Here is a 19,855-nt window from a genome sequence, read left to right on the forward strand (position 1 = left end):
TCAAGGTTTTCCTCCTGAACTCCCATGTATTTGCTCACTAACTCTGCAGTGTCTCTATTTCAAACAGCTTCAAACAGCTGTTTCAAATATTATGACTCATTCCTTCTCTTGAAACCTTTGTGACACAGAAGATCACCAAATATCAAATACAAGGGGAAGTTCAAGCAAAAATTCTATCACCCTTATCTATTTGTCTGTTTCTCCTGGATCACACTGAACAAGTCTGACTTTCTTCTTAAGCAGCTCCCTGAACCGTTATGATATGAAGTGGCAGTATCTGATTTTAAACTTAAATTGACAACACATATCCTTTACCAAAGGCTCATTTTGTCGTTAATCCCATTTAAAAATGTGTTGGGCCTGTCTATTTTCTCCCATATCAACTGAATATCTTGCTATTGACCATTGTCTTTTTTTTATTAGCTCAGTGTGACATAACTAAAAAGAATATACATTCTAGCCACAGAAAGTGATTATTTTTTTATTTTTTTAAAGGGGGTTCTGTGCAGTCAACCAAAAGTGTTCTTTTCAGTATTCTCATAGGAAATTTTCACATCCTGGATGCATGACTAATACAGTCTACAAGTGTGTACACGGCTCTAACATATGGGCAAAATTGACCTCCATTATGGTAGCAGCACCGATACTTCATGGAAACTCTAACAAACCTGTGAGTCACAACGAGGTCTCTTAGCCTCTGGTCATGACAGCCCCTATTGCATGTTTGGAGTCTCTGCTATGCTCGTACCTCTGCAGATCTCAAGGAGAGAGCTGCGAGCTCTTTGAGGGTTTGGTTTGATGGTCTCTCTGCTTTATTGTCGTGCCCCTGCAAAACTATAGCTTGTGTCATGAATAGCAGCTCGCTGTGAAATGACAGCTTGCGTGGGCCCAGACTGGATTTGATCCCCAGCTGTTTGAGGCTGTTTAAAGCGTGAGTCATGTTGAGGGATTTAGGTAGCGCAGTCAGTGACTCTCGCTCACACATGCACTCACGCTCTTGCTTTTTCTCTCTCACTCTCTCTCTTTTACTCTGTCTCTCATTTTTAGCTCTGAGAGAGGGTGGATACAGGGTGGCAATATTTCCTTCAAGTTGAGGCTCAGTACACCGACAGGAGCCAGTGATAACAACCTGTGTGTGCGTCTGTCTCTGTTCCTTCTTATCTACCTGAATGATAAGGTTATCATACACTTTCTATTGGTCTTTGAAGTTATACTGTGAGTAATGCTGTTTTATGGCAGATAGGCATCCTGAGTTCACAAGACAGTGAAAAATATGAAGACTTGACTTGACTTTGTTTTCCTAAACTCTCTTTAGATCTTATGATTATGGGTTATTCTGGAAAGTAAGTAAGATTCTTGGGAAAATGCTTAGCGTTTTCTTTTTTAAAGGAACAGTTCAACATTTTGGGAGCTATGCCTTTTTTCTCCCCTGCCAAGACAGAGATGAGAGGAATGATACCATTTTCATGTGTGTCTGAGCCAGTTAGCTTAGCTTAGCATCAAGTGTGGAAACAGGGGAAAAGGCTGACTGGCTCAGTCTGAGGGTAACAAAATCAACCTACTGCCACCTTTAAAGCTCTCGCCATTATTTCGTATGATTAATATTCATCTTCATTTTCCACTGCCTTGTGTATTCTGTCGTTTATATAACACTATCACTCACAGTATAACCTTCAACAAGAGAGTAGTTTTAAAAATGTCAAACTATTCCTTTACATATTTTGTCATCCCATTTAGCTTCTGTATATTTTATTGGGAGCCCTTATTTCTATGGCCTTGAGGGAAACTAAAAACACATTCAGTCAAAATAATATATGTCAGTGTAAAATATGGCTGTAATATACTTGAATTAAGCTCAAACTTTCCTCAGTTACTTGCCACAGTATGGCATTCAAATACCTTCCCTGTAAGTGTCCATTTCAGCAAAACTAAAAATAATAGCCTCCCTTCAACCAATCAGAATTAAATATTCTCTCAGGGCAGAATATAATATGGCATTAATCTAGGCTGAGCTGCAGCACACAGGATGCCACAGTCTCAATCCTCACACAACACAGAAACATTCAGTATGTGTGAAGACACTGTCCCAGTTAAAGTGAGAGGAACATGTATGTAATATTCATCGAAGTGTTGCATATTTATATCTCACACAAATGTGCTGCAGTCAGACACTGTGCTGTGTGGCCTGCCCAGGCTGTCTGTGTGTGTGTGAGTGTATGTATAATGACTCAGCTGTGGGGCTTGAAAGTTGGCCATTCCACCAGGGAGAGTCAGTAAGTCACTGCACGAGACCAGCAACGTGCCACATGCAATATGCCACATACACACTGGCCAGTCAGCATTTGGACTTTCTCTGCGCTGATCCACACACACAACATACAACATATAGGGAATAATTCTGGGGAACGGAAAACTCCTCTGACGAGTTCCCACAGTAACCCATGTCAAGTAAATACAGAGTTGGGGAGCATCTTTTTCAGGTTCCCATTGTGTGCTACATGTAGAGCCAGGGAACACAGGACCCTGGGAAGATAGGGCCATTTGTCATGTTTCTATTATGTGTCAAATAAATCTTGGGAACATATAGGACCCTGAGAGCATAGGAATGACTCCCTTTACTATTATGCAATGGCTTAAGCTGAACATCCTTAAAAGGTGATGGAGGTCATCAGCAAATAAGTTATAAGCAGCCAAGCAGGTGTATCTTACATCATGGTCTCGTCGTTTGGACCCCAGACAACTTGAACATGGCAAGATCTGAATGTACATTAACTGCTGGTGGGATACTTATTACAGTATGTGTGAAAACCCTGACACCAAGAGACTCACATGCATACTTACATTTTAAGGTTTAAGATTAGTGTGGAGATTGTAAATACATCATTTAAACTCTTTGAGTTTAAGTAGCTTCTTACCTGTGATTTACAAAGACATGAAGGTGCTGGAAGGGAACATTCAGGAATCACTTTTCAAAACTGGATTTGACTGGTCTTGGCAGGCCCCTTACAATCTCAAATGTCACTGCTATAAATACACACACAGAGGCATACACACACACTTACACAACTATATGAGCTTTATATTGTTCAGCTCACACATGCAAGAAATGAATGAGCCCTGCCTTTTTCCCCTAGCCTGAGAATACTGAGGAACTGAGTCACTTGGTGTGGAGAGCTTCATGTATGAGTGGAAAGAGGAACTGAATAATTTGTGCATCAACATCTACAGCTACGGACAAGTTTAATCCTTCCCACCCAGACCTGGTTTATGCTGTGCATTGTGTCCTGCCAAGCACGGAACATGAATAACTCAAGATGCTCTGGAGAGCAATGAGTGTGAACAAGAATAAGGGAATATCTACATAAAAAAGGTTTTATAATGCTTAGAACCAGAGGATCCATCTGGTCTTAAACCTCAAAATGAATTAAGTAAATACAGAGAGTTAAGCCGAATCAGAGGTAGGAAAATATATATTACAGGAAAAGAGTTGTGGAAAAACAGAAAACGTTTTGTGCATGTTGGTCCATTTTTGTGAGGGAGTTAAGGCCAAGCCACAGCACACAGAGCAACAGTCCAGGGGTAGAGGAGAGCTGGGACAGCTTCCTGCTTAAATTAACATCAGCAGAGAGGGGTGGGTGAGGGGGCATCATGGAAAGTTTGTGGTTTTCTCAGATGAGTCTCTTCCTGGTGACCAAGGATCAAAGTGGGCAGGGCGTGGAGACTTTCTGTAACTTGTTTTTCTGAAAGGTGATTACCCCATCTGAGCCACACCCATACTCTCGCAGAACGGTGACATCACTCGTGTCTGAGAACCGCATTTGCATTTGAGTGTGCCTTTGGAGTAACGAGCCACGAGAGTGTTTCTTATGTTGACTCTGGTGACATAAAGTACTTGATGATAAACACATCACCAGACGGCTGATCTTTCCTCCCCCAGAATAAACAAGAATACTCTGTCAAAGGTGTGCTATGCATCATTCTCTGTGTAAAATCATAATCTGCCCTATTTCAAATAGATGTTAAACATTATGGTGTACAGGTAAGTAGTAACACAAACATGCTAAGTGGGTCAGGTATTGAGAATTTCCAGTTATTTTATTATACAAAAGGATATTTCACTGACACTGGATCTGCACCCAAATGATAAGCTGGATCCTGCCCAAAGAGACAGATAATTATCTGTGAACGTTGAGAGAATGTTATTCAGATCTGTGCATGTGTGTTTGTGTGCGCTGGGAACGTCGCTGGCGTTGTTTTGTCTCGTGTCTGGATGAATACAGCCTATGTTAGTTTAGCTTTTGTGTGACCCGCAGATGTTGGTGTCTTTGCCAGTACGTGTGTGTCTCTTTGTACCCTCGGTGTGTGCATACACACTGTGTGTGTTCGCCACCACGAAATAAAGAACGTGTTTGGAAAACTCTGCCCACAAGCAGCCAAGGTCTCTCTCTTCATTCCCGACCTGACATTCTTTCCCTCACTGTAGTTGACGTGCGGTTTCAAGATAAAAGCCTCCATTCATTAGTGTAACTCAGGGCCCATCATAACGACAGGATACCCCACCCTTGTCTGGCAATAGCCAGGGCCATATTTTATCCACTGCTGGTGCAGCTTGTGAGTGTGTTTCAGGTGTCCACAATATTTCTGTCCTTTCAATTTATCAAACAGAGCAGGGAGGTTAGGGGTTTTCCAGCTTTAATCACCCTTCACTAGCTCACTCTGTTGTTGCATGTACTTTCTTTCTCTTTCTCTTTTATCCTATTTGACTTTTATCTCCCCTGCGGAGCTGCCAAAACTCAACCACACACCCCCACACACTCTGTCAGTAATGAGGCATTTGCCTGTCCACAGTTGTGTGTGTGGTACAGATGTGCGCTATCGTGCTTGCTTGCAAATATCCTGCTTTCTTCACTGCTGCTTCTGCTGCTTCTACTGCTGCAGACCCTGGAGTAAAAATCCTGAAGGAGTAATACGACTTCCTTCAGCAGCTACTACTATGTGGCATTTGTGAATCATCTCTGGTGTCAACGGGCGTCACTGGTTAAAGCGGTACTCTACAAGTCAAAATTTCTCTTTCGACCATCAAATGCTCAACACGTGTTGACTTGAAGAGCAGCTGTAAAGAGGTTGTTTTTTGTGTTTTGCTGAGCATAGCAGTTGCGTGGATTCCCATAGTGACTGTGCGCCTCGTGCTCTTCCATTGGACAGAATCAATCTGCCCTGCCTCCCTCATTGGCTGGCCTGATGTACCCACAGCTGGCTCATTCGTTTGTCTTAATTGCTATTTAAGGGACCAATTGACCCCTGGGTTCCTCACTAAAACAGTTACTTCCTCTATAATCAGTACAAACTACCAATGAGCTGGACAGTCATGCATGAGGACAGTGATAGAAATTGTGGAATTACTGCGGCCATATATTGGCAATCACACCAGTGTTTGGAGCATGTTATAAACTGATGGAGAGCCGAGATGTGGATGATGATGTAGGAGGAATTAAAATTAAGAGATTTTGATGTATGAAATGTGTGTTTTCCTCTTGTGCATTGATGCCCAATTCCGTAGCTTAGACATTCAACTATTTCCGACTGTAGTTCTTAAACACAACGACCAAAAATACAGCAACTCTACCAAAGTCCCTTCCCACAAATCGTAATAACAAAATTTCAAATAACATTGGAGATATTAATACATGTAGACCAACAACTTTTAGAACATGAGCTGCATCTTAAAAACTCCTATCTACCCATCACTCAGCATGTATGTTTTCATACAAACTTGGATATTGCAGGGCATTGGGTCAGTAATATTGTAATAAGAAATATCATTCCACAGTTATGTGAGTGCTAGAGGGGGAAATGTGGGAGTAATGTGAAAAGTCACAGCTTACATGTGAAGAGAGTTAAACAGATATGATTTGTGGAGAATGAAATTCTCGACTGTATTAAACCACAGCTGTGTGTTAGTTTACACGTATACAAAACAGAAATGGCCTCCTGTAACACACTGAAACTTTCCTCTGTTTCATAAAATAGCGAGGTGGTGTGTTAACTGTGGGTGAAACTGTGACTGTGAATGTGTGGTGAAAGGGTGGGGGTTAACACATGTATGGACTTGTATGTTGGTTGTGAGAAGACCTTTATTTGACATGACAGGGGGATGAATCACAGTTTTAGTGGCGATTGTGATAAGAGGCCTGTCTAACTGACGCCAAATGTCACTGCTGTTTTACAGAATTTAAGAAAACCAAATTCGAAAGGAACATTAGCAAAGTGAGACAGACACATGTCTTCATTTTGTGTGTGTATTCGTACACCTTTAGGTCAGTGGCTGAACCAATCAGTGTGGCGCTGGTCTGTTTGATTGCATCATGATTGGAGCACTCAGTGGGGTCATCATGACTGTGTCTGCAACAAACAAAAACACAGCAGCCTGTACTTTTCCACTGATTTTAATGAGCACATGGTGGCTGGCCTCTGAAAAGAAACCTGGCACAATGTTGCCTCCTCTGTGTTTTAACAGGGTCACTCAAGATGGGCCATTTCTGTTGATTGAGACACTTCCCGTTTTGTGTGCAAATAAACACCCACAGATGTGCTCACCTGCACACACACACACTGAAAAAAGACCGAGAAGAAAGAACCAGGCACTGAGGTGATACACTGAAGTGCGGTAATGTAAACATTCTCGCTCTCTTTTTCCTGTCTCTGTCTTGCACGCAAACACCTGTTCTCTAGCCTGCCTACCATGGCCTGACCTGAAAATAAGCAGCAATAAAATCATGACTTTGAACATAATGGTACCATAAAACAATCTTACAACCTGTGGGACCCAAATGTTGTTCACAAACAGTGGTTTTATTCCCAAATTGGGATCTTGCAGTGTAATACTCAACAAAAAAAAGTTACATGACATAAAACTTTAACACAAACTGGATTTCTTAAATCATAATGTGTCATTTTTATCTGTAGCAGTACTGATTCAAGGCAAGGCAAAAGTGCTTTACAAAACACATTGGAAAAAAAATCTATAAATTAAAATGATAGAAATGTAGAAACACTCAAAATGGACAATGACGTGTGCAGGTTCAGTCAAGTTGTAGTGGAAAACACAAACATGTTTAATTTAGTTTTAAAGGTAGTTAAAGTTGAGGAAGGCTTCTATCTACGTGAGGTCTTTTGAGATATGTAGAAATTCATATTTACTTTGAACACTGGGAATAGTTAGTAGGACGCTACCCGATGATCTAATCGACTGAAATGATAATCAGAGAGGTGTGTTGTTCGTATCGCCAAGAGGTTGGATTTTATGGCAAACTAAACGGAACTACTTTTTTGTTATCCCTTGAATGCATTATGTAGTATAATGTTCATAGTACACACTTACCAGCTACTACCGATTACTACTGAAGCAGTAATACTTTTGGTGTATCATATTACTAGTTGATAATGCAGCGTCTTCAATCAGGATTATATGAGTTTTCTTTGTTTTGTCTGTTGTCGTTTGCTTTTGTTTCCCCGTCCCCTTTTTTCCCGTGCTTCCCGTATTTCCCACAGCCCCTGAATGCAGCGCGGTTTCATGCTGTGTACCTCTGTTTATTTTCAGAGCGGTGACGTGAACGCTGCACTCCTCCTATATGTGGCTCGTCAGACGGTGGCAGGCCCGCGGATTGGCGAGCTGTTGTTGCTGTAGCAGCTTGTGTCGTCGCCGTGGGGAGGGAGGGGGCGCTATAAAAATCCGTCTCCCTACTCGATGAGCTCCATTCTGGAGGAGGAAAGTGAGCAGGGAGGGTTGTCTAAACGTGGCAACAAGGGACCCCCCCAACCCCCTGTATTTACCAACAACAGGCGTCTGCTTCCCTACACTGTACCGTCCTAGCATACGGACTCTCTCTGAAAAAACAACTTCCCTCTACCTCGACTAATAAATGCCAAGAGAAACAACACAAGCGCCAACAGATAAGGAACGCTGCTCAGAAGTGGAGAGAAAGGCGAACTGTCGGACAAACACGTAGAAAAAAACAACAACAGCGCACGGATTCGTCGCCGTTGCCTTTCTCAATGCATACCCTTTGTGCCCGGGGAACGATGAAACCAGAGATTAACGCCGCCGTCGGATTTCTGTCGAGATTTCTGAGGGTAAAAGGACACGTTAACGATCGACAGGTCCAAACATTCAGCCAAAGCTTACAGGACATTTTGGCAGGTAAGGAAACCAGAAAATTCACACAATACACCACTCAAACGCTCCCTGTCATACACCGCAACTTCACATGTTAACCCCAGGGTTTTATTTGATTAGTAACAGTTTAAATTTGGCTTGTAATATGATTGAGATGGATTCAGAAGAAGCCTTTCTTTGTTCTCTTAAGTATCACTATCAGCACTACCAACGCGCACCACTGTTTGCGCACGTTCGAAGAGCGGAAAAAAAACGACGAAGTATAAACACACTGGATGGTCTAAGACGGTGGGGTCGACGATTAAATTGATACAGTCGCATTTTTGAAACAAAGAAACTGTATTTGGTTAGAGATGAATTAGTTACTTTGTTTGGAATGAAAAGAAAAAGAGAGAGGAGGGGGAGGAGGGGGGGTGGAAAGAGACGCTGCTCAAACAAGGAAGTGCGCCTCGGTCGATAAAGCTCTCAGAGAATGGAGCAAAACAGCCCCCAGTGAGTTGGTAGAGGCTGCTCAATTACGTAATGCATTGGACGAAATAGGTTTATAATGAAAACATGTCCGATTTCGAACCTAATTTCAACATTGGCGCCAAAAACACACACACACATATATATATATATTTTACACTTTTATACAAAATCCCCAACAATATGTGTTTAATCCATCTTGTAACACACTATTTGGTATTCTTTTTGGGATTTATGGTTTGATTATGGTAAGAAGTGAATTTATGGCTTACTAAATCGCCCATACTTTTAAACAGCATACACGCAACACATTGACTGGTTGAAATGAACGGAAATCAAATCAAGTCACTTTTTCGCAATATATTTCCCAGGAAATCAGGCTGTAGTCTTACCCACAGGCTTGATTTAAATATTATTGAGCATTATGGGAGTTTTTACAGATTAGTGCTGCTCGGGGGATTGTGTCTCATTTCCTGCTGTAAACACATTCCAGTCTCAGGGCTCTAAAGCTGCCATACATCTGCTTCGCTCCATCTACAACAGCAGATGACCTACATAAGGGCCTTATGCAAAGCTTGTCTTAGTTTGTAGGTATGTGTTCAGAAAAATATCTGACAATTATGTTGAGTAGATTAAGAAGAGCATCAATAAAACAAACTGCAGAAATGGTATATCGAGGTTATAAAGAATTTTAGGTTATTGTTTATCTTTCAAGGAGGTCGAAAGAACAATAGAGTACTACAAGGATACAAACTGCAGTTATTTGTTGGAGGCTTGCTAATTGTCTGTGTCACGTGATTCGGAGAAACTAGTGTTTTAAGTGAAGAAAGAAATAACTGCGAGTTGAATCCAGCAGTGGTGTTTGTAAACAGACAAAAGTTTGGAGTCGAAATGGAGTTGGCTGGGAGGCCTGTGTGTGGGGGAGGGGATGTTTTGGTGGGCGCCTATAGGAGGACATTAAAGACTGAGGCACAGCAGCGTAATCAGGGAGGAAATGGAGGGGAAATCCACTGGAACAGGGTTAACCTGACCTATATTTAGTGCACATAAACATAAATTATACCAATCTAATATAAATTATAAGATTTAATCCATACTTAAAGCCAAATTTTGGACTTTTAAGGTAACCTCTGAAACTGCTATTGTTTAAATAAATACCATATAGGTCATAATAATCTGATTAAATGAAAAATGGTATCCTCAAAGTCTGTTTTGAGCACGAGGCAAATGTATGAAAACAAAAGTGAGTGTGTGGTAGTACCCTGTGGGGCTTGCTGCTACTAAACTAGGCCAGCCAGGGCTCTTTTGTGCCTGGAAACATCACAATCACCCACTATTGTGTCTGCACGTTGAAAAGCTGGGTGCCTAGCTCCTGTTTGTGCTGAGCGAAGGGAAGTGAGGAAATCAGCTCCAGTGACCGGATTGAAACCGTGATGGTTGCGTCACTGTAGTTAGCAAGGTTTCAGTTCTCCCTGTGATTTGCAGTGTGTTTTGACACTCTTCCAGCAAACGGCTTCGAGTGGAAGGCGTCCTGCTACGCGACAGACAGGCCAAAACCGGCTCACGTAATGCGTTTCCTGTGTTCGAGGTCAGCTGCAACGGAAAAACAACCCTCTTTCGTTAAACTCTTTAGGTTAAGCGCACACTTTTCCATTTCCCACATCCTCCCCCTTCCACCTCCTCCTCCCTTGTGCCCTAATTTTTAAGAATAGGCCGTGCTGAGCCGATCCTTTCCCAGCTGCTCCGGGGTTTGTAGGTAGCTGCCTTTGTGGTTCAGTCCGAGGCTGAAAGATCATCCAGCCCCTTGTGCTCTTTCACGAGTGCCAGCCCCTCCATTAGCTCAGCAGTATACAGCCTTCTGTGAGAAGACACGGGAAGACAGGGGGAGGGGGGTCATTATTCTGTAGATGCATACAGGTGGCCTCCAGGCCCTAGCTTGAATGCTGGCCTACTTCACTTACCCCTGTTTTTCATTGGCCACAATGCAGTTACCATCAATGGGAATTCAATATGGATGAGTCTTGTCAGGATTTAAAGGGGGAGTGTAGGTGTGTTCCCTAAAGTAGGGAGGTCAGTAAGCAAAAAGGTCAGAACAAAAAGATCTGCAGCTATCCCAGAAAAAGATTGGAAAGTGTTTTCTTATGCCAAAGCTGAACTTGCAAGGAAGGAATGAGCCATATTTTACTTCCTCATACATCCAGAATCAGACAGTCAACAGTTTAATTTTCCGCTCATCATTCTTAACCACTAAAATGCCTGAAGCGTTCTGTGAGTGGCGTCACTGTGAATCACTAGTTTCACTGCACTTCCAAAACTTCCACATCTGAGGCAAAAAAAGGATCATCTCACTTTAAGAGGCGGAGCCTTGTGTCTCTGATGGTTGGCTGGGGCTTCGACACTTGCAGTGTTTTTGTTCAGCCAGTCATGGGAGACTTTGTGACACTGTCGGCGGCCAGGGGAGGGATTGTGCAATTCAGTGGCAGTCTTTTTGGTCACGTAGGCCTGCCGTGCCCACTGGCCGCCTGTTTTATGGCTGCTTATCAGTCCTGTAACAGGTGGTGGTGTTTTTCTTTCCTTTCTTTCGCTACTGCGCCCGACTACGCCCTGTACTTTAGACTCACTCAGTAAATTTGATAAGCCATAAGCTGTCAGAAACCGCTTGTTACTACTCAAGAAACATGAGAGATGAATTTACGCAGCAACTAAAGTAAATAGATTATAAAAATGCTTTTTAGACAAAAAGATTTCTCTATCTTTGAATGTGTGGAAGCTACACTTAATGCTTTTCACATAATTTATTTGATGTTTTATTTTGACAAGTCTGAGCCCATCTAGTTTTATGACTGCTGAAATGACCTCCTGGCAAAAGCATATAACATGAGATTAAGATCTACTTTTCTTCATCATTAAGCCCTTAGTCTTGTTTGATATTTGGAAGCATCCCAAGAGTACACACAGTCAAACATCAGGCACCAATGTTTTGTTTGAGATTAAATTGATCTAAACCTCAAGATAAATTACAAATGATTTCAAAGAGAAGAATAAATTAGGATCATGCATGTTCAAATAAACTGGGTTTAAGTATTTTTATGATGTTCCCATTTTACACAGAGTTGTTTTTCAGCCATAATGTGTGTGGACATATCTAAGACAAAGTACAATCTGTCTACTTTGTGTGTTGACCTTTGTTCAACTCTAGTTCACTACAGATCTCTCTTCCACAAGTGACTTATCTGTAGCACTTTGTAATTCAAAAAATATTCAACCCCTCTTCTCTGGACATGTATCAGTGCATATGCCGTGATATTGCCCAGGACAAGCAATCTGATTGTTATCACTCCAAAGCTTAACTTTCTCTCCACTCTCTCTCTTTCTTTTCTGTATCCCTGCAGAGCAATATAAGCACCACTGGTTCCCAGACAGGCCCTGCAAGGGTTCAGGTTATCGCTGCATTCGCATCAACCACAAGATGGACCCACTGGTGTGGCAGGCAGGCCAGCGCATCGGCCTGACCATCCAGCAACTCTACCTGCTGCTGCCCAGTGAGCTCACGCTCTGGGTGGACCCCTTTGAGGTGTCCTACCGCATCGGCGAGGACGGCTCCATCTGCGTCCTGTACGAGTCGCAGCCCGGCCCAGTAGGAATGCCGGCAACCGCCACCGTCAGCTCCCCCTCAGGAAACAGCGGGTCGGTGAGCCCCATGGTGGACAGTCACATCAGCTGCAAGGAGGAACTGATGGTGCTGGGCAGAACCAGTCCCTCCAAAGCCTACAACATGATGACTGTGTCCAGTTAAAGAGGCACACCGGTCACCCCGGCCTACTTTTGTTCAGGGTCACGCCATGCCTGGTCAGATCATTTGACCAGACCAGGGTGAGCCTTTTTAAAGCTAAGAATATGAAATGAAATAGTGAAAGAAGAAAAAAGAAAAAGAAAAAAAAACAGAGGATGTGGCCTATCGTCCAGGTGATGGAAACCTTGTAGGTTTGATATTTTTTACCCTCTCTCCCCCATTGTCATCTGTTCTGTTGTGTCATTGGATCAGCTGGGCACTCCGTTTTTTAGGAGAGGCTTTGTGGAAATGGAACTGTTGGGGCAGCTAAACCAACCATCCAAACAGGAACAACCATGGAGACTGGCTCCTCTTCTCCCCCCCTCCTGACAACATGGTGATCAGCTCCACCTCCAAAGGGGCTATCATTGACTTTGCACTTTTCTTACTTGTGGTTACTATGGGTACATGTTCAACACACCACCCCAAAAACACCAAAACCTAAATTGTAAGGAATTTTTACCAGGAACTATCCCTTCAATTTCAAAATCCAGAGGTTTTTTTCAAAATGTGGTTTTTCATTTGTTTTGTTTCCTGGGTGGGGAGGAAGTTGAGGTTCAGATTGTGCCTCAATCTAACCACAAGCTCAAGGTAAAGAAACACCCAATAAGAGCATCTCTATTTTCTATAAAAAAAAAAAAACAACAACCCTTTTTGGACCACAGGGAATTAGTTTTCTTTATCTTGTAGCTGGAAAAAAGGCTTTCAGTCTTAACTTCCTCTCCTCCTCCCACTTCTACCATCATCACCGAACTTCAGAAAACCTTCATCTCAACCTTCTCTCGGCCTGTATGTAAGTGCAAGTGGAATGTGTTGTGACACCTGTTACCTATGGATACCAGTGTGTCTCGATGCACTGTCGCCCTCCCATCACCCATGTTATGTGTAGCTTTCTGGGGGAGGGCAGGGGACCCCGTCTCCTCCCCCCTCTCCCTAGTTAATGAATGTTGTTGAAATTCACAATCAAGTTCCTGTGTTGTTCATTTTTGCCCCCTTTTCCCCTCCTCCACTTTGTCATCTCCTGCATCACCAAAATTCAAAGTGTAGCAAAAAGGGGGGCCTATTTTACCCAAATTTTGGTCATGCGGCCCTGTTAGAATTGACATTGAATGCACTTTGACGTGAGATTGTGTGGGATGTGTACTTTATAGAGAAAATCGCCTGCATTCCATCCATTCGAATGTCATGTTTTCACACCGCTTTTATTACCCTCACCATTTTTAGCCATTCGTTCATACTGTAGCTCCCACGTTGGGATAGACTTCTGTCTATTAAAATTGGGAGTGTGCAACTCTGGATTTCAGAACCTTTTTTACACTGTATTTGTGAACATTTCAGAGCTGGTGATTTTTAGGTGGAGAGTATTTTTGGTGGTATGTTAGAGACATTCTGTCATCCGTTCATATGGCACTGTTCGCTCTGGCAGGATGCAGAGCTAAGCTGTTTCCCCCCCAGACACACACAGATGGTGATTTGTGTTGCTGATTGAAAAAAAAAAAAGTTAGTCTGAAAGGTCTGGACTAAGTGATGACTGTGTGAGACTTTGGCCAAAGGGAGGTCTGGAGCACGACTGTTCAGAGATTAATTTTGACTTGAATTAAAAACAGCACCAGGCTTTGTCAGCCTTCTATTTTCACTTGCATTAGCTATATCCAAGGTCTTGTAAAAGGGAGAGACTTATCCTTCTGTGTGCATTGGAGGTGCATTGCCTTACAAAGACCTCATTGTCATGAATTATGAGCCATTCGTGATTTTAAACTAATATCAGGCTTATGTGAGCCAGCCTGGTGCATCATGCTGCCTGGACCCTCACTGGAGGTGTCCTCTTTCCAGCTTGGCAGCTTCAAATCCACCCCACCCCCCACGCCACCCCTTGTGGTGCAGGGAGGGGGGGTTAGAGTGCCTCAAGTGCCACATATCACCCCTCAGCTCAGACCTCCTGTTCAGCCAAAAGCAAACCAGCATGCTGCTAGCTGACCCCCTGTGGATGCAGGTAGACTTAATGTGACACATATCATCATCCATTACCGCGGGGAGCTGGGTAAGGAAGGCAGGGACGGGGGAGCTGGTGTGAGAGGGGGGGGGGCCAGGGCCGGACTCTCTTTGTCCAGGGCAGCTAAAATCCCTCCAGCCCCCCCTCTGGACTTATTCAACATCCCCCACCCTGACCAGAAGCCCTCGATCCCTCCCTCAGCAGTGATGGATAAAAACCAGCACACGCGCTTGGCGTGCTCAAGCTGCACTAGGGGGGCTAGTGAGAGACGCGGAAACATGGATCAAAGATGACGAATTGAGGGTACTAGGCCATTGTTTTCTGTTTTCATCTCACTGGATTGCGCTGCACTTGATTACTGAGTTTGAGTAGCAACTGTTTACATGCATATGAAAGGATGTGATGGCTGTCTGACGTACCCCAACTGCGCTCCTGGTTCTGGGGTTGAGCGGTTAACAGCAAGCTGGAACAGATGCCGGGTACAGCTACCGGTGTTGCTCGGGTCTTAGCTGCTGGCCAAATCTGTCACGGCAGGCTGGTTCACCGCTCATCACCAGACCTAGGGGTGTTTAAGCTCCCCCTAAGCCTGAGAGGATCATGGGTAATAGAGCTATAGCCTTTGACGCACTGCAACCCCCTAACCCCCCCTCCCCTGCTCTCTGCTGATACTCCCTTCAGCAATCTGTGAAAAGCAGTGGTTCCATGTTGGCCAGATGGAGAGGAGCTCACTGGGAAGGGAGCCCAGAGCTTTGGTTTCCATGGTGGACACCAGTTTTAAAATCATACTGCTCCATTATAGCTATTTTATGTCATGTGACAAGATGTTTTGAGATTGGTCTATATTTCGGACGCGGGATGATCATCTCGTCTCACTTTTTCCTAGGTGTATTTTATGGTCACACTGGTAGATTTTCTCATCTTTCCACTCTGCCATCCCCATTTTCTCCTCTTTATCCTCTTTTTTAAGAGGATTTTTAGTCTGATGATCTAACCCACTTTTAACAGACTTTGTTTTTAGAGCTTCAAAAATTCAAAAAATTAAACCCAAATCCCCTGCAACACCTCCTCAACTGTACTGCCACCATCCGAAATGGTTTAAGTCTTCGGTAATATTGATTATTTAAATGGCATCCATTCAGCTTGTGCGCACATAGGTTACAGAATTGTCGTGAGAGTGCTTTGAGTAGTCAGAGGTAAAATAGCACATAAAATGCACTAAATATGTCAAGTTGAAGTTGTGTGACTTTTTCTTTTGAGACGCGAGGAGTCTCTCCTGGAATGTATTGCCAAACTCAGGCCTCGGACATTCAATAAATACCCTTATGGAAAAGTTGTGCATGTTAAGACATGAAACAGGAAGGGAACAGCAGTTTTGTTGTTGTTGTTGTCGTCAATATTGTCATCGATTAGTTGAATTATTGCCACTTTCACATTTAAGGTGTTTTACATATTGTAGAATGTATTGTAACTGTACAACAAATGGTAGAGTACATAACATTACACATGGGAAGTGCCAATAATTGCTATCCTGAGGTGTTTTTAGATGTATTCCTTTTTGTATTTCATCTTTTAACATGGATAACGCTTTTCGTAAGTGAAGCCATTTGTGATGGGAGTGTTGGCAAGGACCAAAGTTGTTTTGGTAAAAAATATTAGTTTCCATGATCTGTAAGTGTAGACGTATCCTTTGTTCTTTTTTTCTTTTCTTTTCAGTTTTTTTTCCTCCTTTTTTTTCTATTTACGTACAAAACCAGAAAATAGACAAAAAAATCTGAGCTTACCCAAGAAGAAAAGCTGTCTATCTTGTGATCTCATGTCAGTACATCTTTATCGTGTTCAGTTTCTTTTCCTTGGGTATGTTGTGATGAACTGCTGTAAATTTGTACAGTTCATGTAAATTGATTGTGCGGAAGTTGTACAGATTTCTATATTTTGGAAGAAAAGTTTTTTTTTCTCTGTAATAAAAGATTTCCTATCTTGGCATCATATTCCCTCTGAGCTGTGTCTTTTTTTGTACTTATTCAGCATTAGTAGGTTACAGCTCTATAGCTCCACATAAAACACAAGAACCATATACTTAAAGTTAGAGAACTCGACCTGAATTTTATTGTTAAATGTTAGAATATATCTTGTATATTACAAACTAACAAACCTAAATGCTGCTGTTGTGGCCCAGACTGGAATTTGACCTCCATGTCTTTGAGGACTGAATGGGAGATCAAGTCAGCAGTTTTCCTGCCTCACTCACATTTGTCCCTCTCTGTGGACAGTAAACTGCACTTTGTCTATAAAGAGATTTTAGGTCATAGACTATAAGCACATTACCGTTTAGTAGCAGCTGACACTAGCTCGCTGCTAAATTTGATTAAAAACAAATAGTGCTCAAATAGTGCCATAATTTGTATTTAAACTGCTGTGGAACACAAACATGCAAACAGAAAATCTGCTTCACTGAGGGACTGGATGACTGTCAGTAACGTTAATGCAGCTCCATATTTCTGGGAGTAGCTGTGGAACATTTCATAAGCTCTTTGCTGCTTTCCCTTAAAAGGCCTGTTGCCTGCCCTGATCAGCAAATCCAATCACTTCACATCCAAATGCTCATGCACATGATGTTTTCGGACACTTGGAAAAAAAAAAACATCCTCAGTGTTCCATTTTCAGTCCAAATGGAACTGCCTGTGCTTCCACCTATTAAATGATAGGATGTGGCAGATGGTACCGTTAGCAAGAATTCTATCAGAAACTCAGGGAAAAAAAAAAAGCTAACTTGGCCAGGGCACCGAAACGCACAATACCACTGCACCCAAAACAGGCTGACTCTGCAAAACCCAGGGTTTGGATTAAGACTGCAATCCTTTGCAGCGTTCTGAATCCCCCAGGTTGCTTAGCAGCAGGAGGAAAAAGAAAAACATTTGGCTCATTTTGACACATAGACAAAGGAGGGAGCGAGAAGAGCTGGTTTAGCAGGAGCCGAGGGCGTGTGGGGGCAGGGGGGGCAGAGGGCACCCAGAGGGAAGGTAACTGGGCTTGTGTTTAAGTCGGGCTTTACCTCTCCAAACACGGGCTAGCACGAGGCCTCTGCAGCTTGGGGTGTGTGGGTATTGTAGTTTTAAGTTACTGTCAGCATAGAGGCAAACTCTCCGTGCTGCATACTGCTAAATTTCCCATGTTCGATCTCTGTGGAAGCAGGTCACAGATTCCCAGGGTGTGTTGAACTAAATGGCTCAGTGTAGTTTGTTTTGTATGAAAATAACAATCTGGGGGGGGGGGGCACTATCCAACAGTAACACACAATACACACGTGATCCAGATTCTACAGGATTTTGCAATGATTCATTTGAGCAAGACGTTTTGACATGTTTCTCATTTCTTAAAAATAAGTAGTTGTTTTCAAAGGCTGTGGCTGTGTTGAAACTTCTCACTTTGATATTCTATTTGACAGCTGTTGGAACATGTCAGCTGATTTATCTCTCAGGTCATTTCAATTTTTCCTTGAGGCAGCTCAAATTACAGAAATGAACATTATCATTTCATGTAAATTCAGAGATAGAAGATGTGATCATGAATATTTTCTTAACATACTAAATCACTATTCACTTCTGTTGCAACATGTGTCAGAATATCATCAAATTGTCATCTTTAGAATTGCACTGAAGTTTCAGCTTGGCACTGATGAAACAGCAGTGTAATAGTTTCTGCCCTCACGTCCCTCACATAGCAACAGAGGTCACCCTGTAGAGATGGTTTGATAAGGTAGAAAGCTCCAGAAGGTGTGACTGAGTACCATGGAAATATAAGGGGAACACATACTGAGATTCTTTTTGGTGTGATGCTAAGATACAGTACTGGTATTGAATGATAAACAAGGTCAGGTCAGGTTAGTCTATATAAAGATACTGACTTTACTAAATTTCCAATGAAATAACATGAACATAATTTATATTTAGTTTTTTGGACAAAGCACTGACATGTCAGTGTACTCTGTACTCTGTCCTATTGCAGAGCTCTGTCTGCAGAGCCTGTGACAACATTTATATACAGTGCATCTGAATGTTGTGTACAAGCAATATGTCGCTGTCTGAGAACAAAGGCATGGTGAGTGACAATGTGAGCGTGTGTGTTTGCTAAACAGGGGGAGGCAGACATCTGGGACCCGCTTTATTGCCAGTGAGATGACAGGGTAGCCCTCCTGCAGAGTGTGTGTGTGTGTGTGTGTGTTTATGCTCTTGTGCTTAAAGGACAAAAGCTATGCTGCAGCTGCATAAGTCACACAGCCTTTTTGCGAATGCACCTCACACTGTGAGCTTTGTGTGCATTATGGGTGCTTCACTGCTTCTCAAAGTCAGGTGCAGGGGTGAGGAGTGCTGCCAGGCATCCCTAGCACAAAAACCCACACTTTTATTTCGCTATTTTATCATAAGCTATCACCATTTGTGAAAAGAGAAGCAAAAAGAAAAATCAACAACAGAAATTTGTCATTTGAAGTCTTTGGTACAAACTCTTATTAAATGTGTCCATGGCCAAATACTTTATGATCTGTGTAACTCAAAACGCCAGCTGTGCAGTACTCTAGCGTGTTTTTCCTTGGGTTTCCACTACCCCTGTGTTCCTCTTGAGTATGTGCATCATTCAAATGCCAAGGACAAGCTGATTCCTCTTTGAAACAGATCCCAGCCTTGCCCATGTGGGTCTCCAGGGTATAGAGACTATACCAGCTATCTTTCTCCTTCCCCTCAGGGCACTATTCATCCTCAGCGCCGACATCTGCGCTGGGTGGCTTGACTGAGGGAGGGGTCTTTAGGAGGTTACTAACAGTCAGTCAATAAGTGGAAAGCCTTGTCCTAAATCAAACAAGGACGTGTGAATATGTTGCTTTTGTGCTAGTGTCAAATGGTGGCTTCACTTTATTCCTAAGCAAGTGAGTTTGTATATTACTTTTTTATGTGTGTCTATACGCATATGACTAATCAGACATATGCCAGTGAGCAGTTGTGACTCTTTACATCTCCTGTTGGACTCGAGTTAGACTTTGCTCCCAAGGTCATATAAACAAGAGAGAATTAAACAGACTACTGACAAATACAGTGTGCAGGTGATAAAGAGAACAAACAACAGCATATGAAATTGATCTAGTCTCACATTAGTTAATATAAGTAGTGTAATACCCTGTATATGTTTTGTATCTGGCACTGTGTTTTCTTAAACTTTTAAACACAGATTGGTGCCACTAACAGATAACAAACCATCTTAAGAATGCTGATCTTTGAGGAAATAGAGTTCAGAAGAATCCAAAATGGAGGAAGCTTTCATAGCTTATTAGCAAACAGCCCTTTGTTTAATCTTATTGCTCAACAAAAAAGCATTATAAGCTGACACTTGTGAG

General features: G+C 42.6%; 1 protein-coding gene across 1 annotated transcript; it reads left to right on the forward strand.

Annotated features, from left to right (window-relative positions):
* The first annotated feature begins 7,727 nt into the window (after nucleotides 1–7,727).
* On the forward strand, nucleotides 7,728–16,457 carry btg1 (B-cell translocation gene 1, anti-proliferative). Its single transcript, XM_018685628.2, has 2 exons — nucleotides 7,728–8,200; nucleotides 12,037–16,457. Exons 1-2 carry the CDS (start codon nucleotides 8,056–8,058, stop codon nucleotides 12,438–12,440), a joined length of 549 nt encoding a protein of 182 aa, XP_018541144.1. The 5' UTR covers nucleotides 7,728–8,055; the 3' UTR covers nucleotides 12,441–16,457.
* Nucleotides 16,458–19,855: the final 3,398 nt, after the last annotated feature.

The sequence above is a fragment of the Lates calcarifer genome, linkage group LG18 (genome assembly GCF_001640805.2).
Source record: "Lates calcarifer isolate ASB-BC8 linkage group LG18, TLL_Latcal_v3, whole genome shotgun sequence".
NCBI lineage: Eukaryota > Metazoa > Chordata > Actinopteri > Centropomidae > Lates > Lates calcarifer.

Bases quoted from the DNA above. Each gene is read 5' to 3' on its own strand.
- btg1 (XM_018685628.2), top strand. From the start codon at position 8,056: ATGCATACCCTTTGTGCCCGGGGAACGATGAAACCAGAGATTAACGCC. The intron at 8,201-12,036 runs GTAAGGAAACCA...GTATCCCTGCAG, and splicing joins CTTACAGGACATTTTGGCAG to AGCAATATAAGCACCACTGG.